The sequence below is a fragment of the Ailuropoda melanoleuca genome, chromosome 2 (assembly GCF_002007445.2).
Source record: "Ailuropoda melanoleuca isolate Jingjing chromosome 2, ASM200744v2, whole genome shotgun sequence".
Lineage (NCBI taxonomy): Eukaryota > Metazoa > Chordata > Mammalia > Carnivora > Ursidae > Ailuropoda > Ailuropoda melanoleuca.
Genome location: NC_048219.1, coordinates 176,139,821 through 176,150,367, shown reverse-complemented (window position 1 = coordinate 176,150,367; position 10,547 = coordinate 176,139,821). Strand labels below are relative to the sequence as shown.

Below are 10,547 nucleotides of genomic sequence, written 5' to 3'. Positions count from 1 at the left end.
GGACACACAACAAAATACATTTTTTTCTTTCCAAGTAGCTTATGATTTTCATGCAGGTAAAATTCAGCACTCTGGGTTTAATTACATGTTTTTTGGTCTAGATTCTACATTCAGACTGTCTATCCTTTTATTTGAATATATATAGGGTGCAACTAAGCACCCAGGGGCAAATTCATTTTTCCAATGATAATAAGAAATAGATGCCATGAGTACATAATAATTATTAAGGCTTTTAAAAGTATCTTCTCATTCAATGCTATAAACATTCCAGAGAAGTAACATAACAGATCGGAAAAATCACTAAATATTAAAAATAATAAATAGAATTTTAAATGACAAAAATTCAATTTTAATTAAACAAAGTGATCAGTGAACATTACTATTGCAATGAAAGACTGTCTAGGGATGTCACTTAAGAAAACAAGCATGCATCTTATTACATGGGGTATCTAAGTATGATCACCATATTTCAGGTGACTAGTGGAATCTTTAATTTTGCATTTTCATAAACAGGTAACTTTGGGTCTGCATTCAGAGTCAATTAGCTTCAAAGGACTAGCTTAAACTCACTCAACCCTCAGAAATTGCTTTTGGGGCCAAAGGAGACCTTTTCAGTGGCCAGGAAACATATGTTCATGATCTAAGTAGCCAAATTCTTAGTGTTGGAATGCCTTGAAAGATAAAATAATCAAAACCTAGTTAGGGGAGCAGAGAATCAGTGTAAAAGGAGGTATATAACAAAAACAATACTTCGGGGGCGGGGGGAGGTCCACTTTCCTAGAGTCCATATAATCCATTATTCTTCTTTGAACAAGTCTGTTGACAAGTAGCAACAAAATCAACTAAGTATTAGCTTTCTTAGTACAATTCACTCCAGCCTGCATCTCCCAGTTGGACTGAGCATTCCCAAATGTCTACAGCCACACACTAACTGCAGTTCCTACCGCAACTGATAACCTTACCCAAGTGGTACTGATTTCTAATACAGAATTCATTCACAAAAGACAACAAACCTTTACAAACACTTGACCCTTTACAAAGCACATAGTTAAAACCTAGCTTTACATTTTACAATGTTGCAAATATCTTTCTAATGAAGAGTACTCCAGAGAACTCATATACTCTGTAAATTTCTTAAAAGCTCTGGAGGTAGCTAAGAAAGGAACTAAGTGCTTGTGTATTTGTATCTTGCCTTGTGGAAGTTTAAAACATAAAAGCAACTATATCCTGAACTGCTTCAGAAGAGAAACAGATAACGCCTACTTTTACAGGTAGTAGGTTACAAAGGGGTGTGGCAGGGTTAAGAATTCTTTTTCCTGAACACATTCTCTAAATTAATAATGGGGCCTTTACTAATGAAGCCATTCCCCTCATGGTGGATCCTGGCTGTTTCTGGTTTGGAGCCTATTAGTCTGTACATGTTCTTCATGTTCTTTAACAGCAAAGGGTGACTTGCTGGAGAATCAGAGTCAACCTCTTTCAAAAACTTAATATTGATATCTTGTTGTCTAGTGTTCTACAGAGCATCTGTTCAGTAATAAATAAGGGAAGCCCAAGACCAAACACAGATTAGTAGTGATTAAGTATATGTGCAGAGAACATCAGATTTCTGATTCATTTGTGCATATTATAACTTTTATTTATCCACTGCGATAGCTCAATTAAATTACCTGAGAGCTAGACTCTAAACTCAAGAAAGTCTCACTTCAGCAACTATCATAATTGCCTTAAGAAACAATGTCAAATAACATTATACAGTCAACTCTTAATTATGCATGTTAAGAGAGCCCAGGGATGCAGGGATAATTGGCATTCTAAAGTAATCCTCAAACTTAATTTTAACTAAGAGTTAAAGCCTCTCTCACGACTAAACCTCTTAACTAAACACTGAATGTAGGAAAATTGGCAAAATATGTAGTTTTGCTATCCCGTGACTACCCTTTGGTTGAAACCCAAAATATTTGCCAACTAAAGAAAGATGGAAGAAAAGCAAAGGGGCCAGATAATTCAGAAATTGGATAACAAAATTCTAAAAAGTTAGACTTGCTTACATTTACAAACGTGATTATTTGGAAAATTCTTTATAAGACAGGTTTTGTGCAAACTGCTATATATTAGCAGTTGTGACTCCGCAATCTCCCTGAAAATTAAATAAACCTAAAAGCTGTGCTATGTTGAAGTCCCACAACTTGCAAAAAAAAGTTAACTCAGTGTGTTTGTCTCATGTTAACAAACTATGTGTTACAGGAATCATCTTAATGTAGACAAAAATAAGATTCAGTTGCTTTAAAATAAAAATGTAATAACTGTTATTAAATAGCCAAAAATGAAATTACCTAGGAAGTTGACGCTTACAAAACAAATCATTTAAGCATTGGACAACTGAAGCATCTACAGAATCACAGGGCGAATACTCTCCGCTTCAGCTCCTTAACGCCCAATGGCAGGTCTTTCTGTCTCCTCACTTTCCCGACTGAATTGATTCCCACGGTATTCTGAAGGCTGGGGGCTTATTTAGGAAACCCACTAAGCGAAAAGAGGGTTGAATCCATTTGTTGTACCACCTTAACATAAAACTTCCATCCCAAGGTTGCAGAGTGGTTACTTAAGTACGAGATTCGCGAAGTTTCTTCCAGCAGGAACACAGCAGCCTAACACTCCTAAAAGGCAGTCTTTTCGGCGCGGAGCTATGAGGGGAACGCGGTGCCAGAGACGCCACCTTGAGGTCCACCAGGCGTGCTTGGCGGCTGGGCGGCCACAAATCGCAAAAGGCGCCCGCGATGGGAAGCCCGCGCCCTCGCTCCCAACCCCGTTACCAAAGGGAGCGCCTGAACCCGCGCCTACACGTAAGGATACGCTCCAGGTAGTAGGCGCCCTCGGCGGCCACCGCCTCCGCGGTGTCCCCAGCAGCAGTCAAGTCCATGCCCAACGCTTTTTCCAGAACCCGCAGGGCGTTTGCGGGCATCCCTTCCTTAGCAGCCATCGGAGGCGCTCCCAGGGCCCCGCCCTCGGGCAGCCTGGTGCCTCCCTGAGAGCAAACACGGAGACGCCTGCCGGCAACGGCACGCAGCTCTCGCGAGAGTCTCACACACTACTCCCACAAGGCAAGCTCCGCGCTCGGAAGAGCTGCCCCAGCCCTAGAGCGTTGATGCCCTCTGACCTTCGCGGTTACCACGGCAACGCCGTTGCCTAGTTACCATGGGACGCCGTTTCAGGCGTGTATGATCGAAGAAGCAATGAATCATCGAACTTTACATCAGAAACCAGGGATGTACTGTACGGTGACTAACATAATACAATAAAAAAAAAAAAAGAAGCAAGAAACGCTGGGCTTGGATTATATACACTTTCTTGCCGAACCAGCCTTTTTTTTTTTTTTCCGTTTCGACCCTAGCATTTCTTTCTCACTTCATTTTCTTCCCTAAATTGCCTTTCTGTTGGTTCTTACATGCCCATCATCAGCCCTTAATTTTAGATGTGTGGAGACCCCCAATTGTCCCCAGGGAAGATTCCTAGAAAAGAGAAAGAACTTCAGTGCCAGGAGGGGAAAAAAAAGTTATAAAAATCATTACTGAGAGAATGACTCCGAGGAACCAACATCAGTCGTTTAGCAAAAAAGACCTAGGGTAGTCACCTTAGTCGATTTCCTTCTTGGGCTCCTTTAAAATAATTATCTGGACATTTGTTTTGACTTTGATATCATACATTGGGGCTTGGAAGAGTATCTGTAGTACTGACTCTTGGCAAGAGAAAGACACTTTCATAAGAACTATGAGGTACAAATGGTCCTAACACAATGTGTTATAAATGATATTTGACCAATCATGTGCACTACTTTTGCAATGACAGACTCGTCCTCAGATTTGTATTGTGTATATATCAGAAGCATCTGCTGGGCCTTCTTCTTTGCAGTTTCTTTTCCATTCTATGTTTCTTGATGAAAACTGGATGCCATTTGTAAAATGAGGATAATAATATTATCTACCACAAAGCATTGTTACAAGGGGTAAAATATAAAGAATTAAGAACTTACCAGGCACAAAGTAGACACTAAGAAACAGATGTTTTTTCTATTGAAGTTAATTGCTTAGTTTTGTTATGTTTTTAGAATAACTAAGGGTCACAATTAGTCATAATACTCCCTCGTTTCTCATACCTGTTATTTTAATAACTTACTCTTTGTCCTTGATGTCTCACACCAAACATATCTTGGATGTTCATTAAATGCAAGAAACAATTATAAGGGGCTGAAAATACAGGAGAGGAGCTCTGAAATTGGGAAATCTGCTTTTATAGAAAGTCTGCTCTTTGTTCCAAAGGAAGGAATTACCTCATACCCTCAAGTTTGTCTTCTGTAAACACTTGCCTGAAAAATGGCCTGGGTAAAGAGTGGTCAGGGCTTTGCACACCCAACAAGGCGTGAAGGAGCATGAAAGAGCCAGGAAGGAAGGTCTCTCTGAACAATTAATGTTTACTTTGATTTTTGTGTGTGTGTATTACATTGGCTGTTGGCTGTCGTTCTCTTTCTTAGCTTTTAGATGTAATACGTATATCATGTTCTACAGAAGTTTTGAATCCTGGATCTTCTGTATGATCTTAATTAACTTAAGCTCTTTGAGCCTTAGTTTCCTCTTCTTTAAAACAGATATTTTAGTACCTATGTTACTAAAATATAAATAGTGAATGAAATGTCTTCTTTGGGAAAATGTCTATTCACCTCTTCTGCCCATTTTTTAATTGGATTATTCATTTTTGGGGTGTTGAATTGTATAAGTTCTGTATATATTTTGAACTAGCCATTTATCAGATATGTCATTTGCAAATATCTTCTCCCATCCCGTAGGTAGTTTTCTTGTTGTTGATGGTTTCCTTCACTGTGCAAAAGTTTTTCATTTTGATGAAGTTCCAATAGTTTATTTTTGCTTTTGTTTCCCTTGCCTCAAGAGACCTCCCTCGAAGAAAGTTGCTACGATCCATGTCAAAGATGTTACTGCCTGTGTTCTCCTCTAGGATTTTTATGGTTTCAGGTCTCATGGTTAAATCTTTCATCCACTTTGAATTTATTTTTGTGTATAGTGTAAGAAAGTGGTCCAGTTTCATTCTTTTGCATACTGCTGTCCAATTATCCCAACACCAATTGTTGAAGAGACTGTTTTTTTCCCATTGAAATTGTTCCCTGCTTTGTTGAAGATTAGTTGACTATAGAGTTTTGGGTTCCTTTCTCTGTCTTCTATTCTGTTCTTTGATCTATGTGTCTGTTTTTATGCCAGTACCATACTGTTTTGATCACTACAACTTTGTCATATAACTTGAAGTCCAGAATTGTGATGCCTCCAGCTTTGCTTTTCTTTTTCAAGGTTGCTTTGACTATTTGGAATCTTTTGCACTTCCAAACAAATTTTCGGATTGTTTGTTCTAGCTCTGTGAAAAATAAAAAAATAATACAAGAAACAACAGTTGCTGATAAGGATGTGGAGAAAGGGAGCCCTCTTGCACTGTTGGTGGGAATGCAAACTGGTACAGTCATCCCAGAAAACAGTATAGAGGTTCCTCAAAAAAGTTAAAAATAGAACTGCCCTATGATCCAGAAATCACACTACAAGGTATTTACTCAAAGAACACAAAAATACTAATTCAAAGAGATACATGCACCCCAATGTTTATAGCAGCATTATCTACAATGACCAAATTAGGAAAAAAAACCTCGACTGATGAATGGATAAAAAGATGTGGTATAGACATGCAATGGAATACTACTTAGCCATAAAAGAGAATGAAATCTTTCCATTTGTAATGACATGGATGGAGCTAGGAAGTATTATGCTAAGCAAAATAAGTCAGAGAAAGACAAATACCATATGATTTCACTCATATGTGGAATTCAAGAAACGAAACAAACACAAAAAGGGGGGGAAAAGAGAGAGGAAGGCAAACCAAGAGATAGACTCTCAGCTATAGAGAGCAAACTGATTTACCAGATGGTAGTAGGTAATGGATGGATGGGTTAAATAGGTGATGCTCATCACAACAAGTGCTGTATGTAAGTGTTGAATCACTATGTTGTACACCTGAAACTAATATTGCACTGTATGTTAACTAACTGGAATTTAAAGAAAAACTTTTTAAAAATACAAAATAGTAAATGAAATGCAATATATAAAAGGCACTTATCACCATATCTAGTATACCAAATATTTTCAAAAGATAATTGTTAATAAAATTGACTTAAAATGTTGAGTGATAAGCTGATCCCAAATTAGATATCATATTTGTAAGAAACTTACACATATAGGAAAATTTTTAAGACAAAACTTAAATGTTTTTAGAAACATGCAGCTTGGGTGGCTCAATCAGTTAAGCGTCTGCCTTCTGCTCAGCTCATGATCCCAGGGTTTTGGGATCCAGTCCTACATCTCACATCTGGCACCCTGCTCAGCTGAGAGCCTGCTTCTCCCTCTGCCTGCCCCTCCTCCAGCTTGTGCATGCATGTTTTCTCTTTCTGTCAAATAAATAAATAAAATCTTAAAAAAAAAAAAACCTTTATAAAAACATGCAGCACTCAAAAACGGGGAGATTTTAATAGAGTCATAAGAAAATAAAAATAAATAATGGCCATTATCCACCACTTCAGGTAGAGGAGAATTGGGAAAAGATTCTTCAGGTAGAGGAGAATTGGGAAAGATTCATGTCAAAGAGCTTTAAAAAAAAAAAAAAGTATTGTAACTCAAAGAAGTATCATCACTGCACTCCTCAAAAAAAAAATTTTTTTTTTAAATCTGGGAGTCTAATTCTCTAAAAATTCCAAATAACCAAAGTTTTACTTCAGAGTTCCCAATTTGATTATATCAGTTTCATGGATTTTAAGTTGAGAAGTCAACCAAGATATTTTTGGTTCAACTATAATTTTTTTTTTTTAAAGATTTTTTATTTATTTATTAGACAGAGATAGAGACAGCCAGCGAGAGAGGGAACACAAGCAGGGAGAGTGGGAGAGGAAGAAGCAGGCTCATAGCTAAGGAGCCTGACGTGGGGCTCGATCCCATAACGCCGGAATCACGCCCTGAGCTCAAGGCAGACGCTTAACCTCTGTGCCACCCAGGCGCCCCTGGTTCAACTATAATTTGAACACATTTCACAGGGACCTAAGCTACAGTACATTTAAAAGTTAAAATTACAAGCATCTTTAATATTTTATTTTTTAACCTTTAGATCTCTACGATAAATGTGCAATTTGTTAAAGCAATGAAATAAAAGCAAAAATAATCTTAACAAATATAAACACAACCAATATGTGCCTTCAAATAAAAAACAGGGTACAAACATTTGTGGTGACTGCTAATATCTTAAAACTAGTCTGTCTTTGCAAGGGATGACTTTTAAAATATTTTTACATTGGGGCGCCTGGGTGGCACAGCGGTTAAGCGTCTGCCTTAGGCTTAGGGCGTGACTTAGGGCGTGATCCCAGCATTCTGGGATCGAGCCCCACATCAGGCTCCTCTGCTATGAGCCTGCTTCTTCCTCTCCCACTACTCCTGCTTGTGTACCCTCTCTCGCTGGCTGTCTCTATCTCTGTCGAATAAATAAATAAAATCTTTTAAAAAAATATTTTTACATTGGAATTATTGTTCTGTTAGTTGCTGGTTTAATTTAAAAAGAGTGTGAATGCGTTGCTAAGAAAAAACAAAAACTTCAGATCATAGTAGTGGTTTCAGTTATAATGCTCTCCTACAGTCCTGCTATCATGTAGTCTTTCTATTCCATAGTCCTTCTTTTTTAAAAATATTTTACAAGCTTCCTTGAAGTGGAGAAAAAGAAAGTAGCTTCACATTTTGATGAATGAATGGCAGGCTCTCTAGTTTCCTTTTGAATACGTTCCTGAAAGAGGTAAATAAAGAAAACCAATGGAGACAGTCAATATAAAGCAGCAAGTACAAAGGACAACAGATTTTATTTGATCTCAGCCTAAATGCACCATTTTTGTAAAAGTGAAATTATTTTTAAAAGCAAAACTAAGAAGTAATTTGACAATGGATTTACTCTCCCCATTTGCAGTTTCAAAGCAGAAAATATTCATATGCAAAAATATAGTAAAATACATTCAATTTTCATAAGTATGAGTGTTAATTTTCTTCCAATAGAGCCCAAGCCATTTACTGATGCATCTCTTTACAAAAGTAACTATTTCATTTTCTTTCAAAACTTCAGTAAGTGGTAGCCAGTTTTAGAATTTCAGAATTCATAAGAAGTAGTGGTCATTGACTGTGGTGAAAATTATCATTTTTCAAGCCTACATCTGTATTTTCCCTTTTTATACTATCAACCTTTTGAAAATCCACATCTCCTATACTCTTGGTTCAAGCAGGTCAAATAGGATCAATCCTCTGACTCTGAGGAATACATGACCCTGGCTTAACCTAGTAAGAATATTTCATTCCATTCGACTACAGTGATCAGTTTCTGAGTTGGCATGGGACCTAGAAGGACCCAATGATACATGATGGGAATTTGTTGGGAATTCTGGTAAAGAGACTCTTACTCTGTTCCTTGGGGCTAATGTTCCAGAGTTGCCACAGCTACCTTGTAAGTATGAAGAAAATTTCTGTCCAAAATTGAGTCAACGTGAAAAAGAGAGAAAACCCAAGTCCAGGTAATTCACCTGAACCTCTAGTACACACATATATATTTCCTTGTTCTGACAGCTGAGAACCTAGACACAACAATACCCCTATAAAAATGAGCACATCCAGCACAAAACCTTGGTTTCTAATACCATTATCCAATAAAAGGGATGGCCATTGGAGACTCACCAAAACCAGGGCTGAGCTGAGAATGTATGTGATAAGCCTGGAGAATCTTAATTCAGAAAATAAAAAAGTTCCCCATTACTAATAACTTACAATAATAGGGTATATTAAAGAGAAACAGGAGCCAGTTGAAAGAGTTCCCCAAAAAATACAAAGCTAGAAAAATTTGAGTAACAAAATTAATAAAGTATTATTGGAGTATAACCCAAAGTATAAAACAAATATTTATGAGTCCATTTGAGATAAATGATTACATACAGAAATAAACAGAAGAGAATGGACACATCTCCTGTCAAGAAGAATTCCAAATAATATATGTAGATGTGCCACATTATGGGAGTGGAGCCTAATTCCCCACCCCTTAAGTATGTGCTGCACATGATGACTTTCTCCCAAAGAATACAATATGGAAAGGGGGGAGTGGAAAGTGTAACTTTACAACGGAGAAACTTGGCAAACTACCTCAAAAACCCATGACCCCAGACTAACGATGAGAAAAACACGAGACAAAAATCAGTTAAGGGACATTCTACAAAATACCAGTACTCCCTAAAACAGTCAATATCATCAAAAGCAAGGAAAATGTGAAAAACCATCACAGGCATGGTGGTTAATTATAATGTAAGATCTTGGAACAACCACAACAAAAAAATGGACCTTAGGTAACAAAAAAAAAAAAAATGGACCTTAGGTAAGTATTAAAGAAATCTGAATAGAGTATAGATGTCAGCTTATAATAACATATCAATATTGGTTCATTATACATGATAATTGCACCATATTCATGTAGGGTGGTAATAACAGAAAACTAGGTATGGGCATATGGGGACTTTCTATACTATCTTCACAACTTCTTGGTAAACCTAAAACTATTCTAAAATTAAAAGTTCATTTACAAAAATTACTCAAATCTTGATTCTAGTAATGCCTTAAACAAAACTCACCCCTTGACCTTTCTCTTACTTGAAAACATAAATTACTTTTGCTTAAGCAAATTTCTGTTGGGCTCTCTGTCACTTGCCATTCAACAAGACTCAGCTGATACATCTTTATTATTTTCACACTATTTAAAGATATATTTTACTGCTATGGGTTTTTTTTTTCTAAATAATGTCTGATATAACATACCTATGTACATTTAACACAGAGATGGAAGAAACACAGTTTCTTCTCACACATAGTTGAAAACTGATTAGCTATTTTAGAAGTCCAGGGCACCCTCTTCTATCTTGCCTACTAGTCACATACTACCTCATCCATGGACTGAAAAGAGAAAAATAAAAAGAAGTGGCCAAGCTAAAGGCAACGGCAATGGCAGTGATTGGAAAGAGAGAAATCGTGCAGAGAACTGTGCAAGCTGGAAGTAGTAGTTGGAGAAGGCGTAGGAAGAAAAGGAAGTCCAACATGGGAGACCACTGTGACAATTCCAGCAGCAAACATCAAATGCACATCTAATGCCCACAACAAACAATGGAGGCTTGCTGTAGAAATTCCTCTGTCCAATTCTCAGTGGAGTGTACAGCAATTTCCAAGACAGCCTTGTTAGATGGAGCTTTCTTTTAGACATTGGAAGTTTAAATTCACATTTCCATAACTAAAAGCAACAGAGAAGATTTATCTAAAGCATTTTGTAATCCCTGGTTGATTATAATATTTCTTAGCATTCCACAGTTATCCATGCCAGTAGAAATAATGAAGGAAGAGAAAGGAGAGGAGAGGAGAGGAGAGGAGAGGAGAGGAGGA

General features: G+C 37.4%; 1 protein-coding gene across 1 annotated transcript in view; it reads right to left on the bottom strand.

Moving 5' to 3' along the window:
* Positions 1–3,268, bottom strand: part of SPAG16 (sperm associated antigen 16) — a 964,037-nt gene extending 960,769 nt beyond the window's left edge. Inside the window, exon 1 of the mRNA XM_034655122.1 lies at positions 2,857–3,268. Coding sequence (XP_034511013.1) covers positions 2,857–2,983 — 127 coding nt within the window. The 5' untranslated portion in view covers positions 2,984–3,268. The remainder of the gene's footprint in view (positions 1–2,856) is intronic.
* Positions 3,269–10,547: the final 7,279 nt, after the last annotated feature.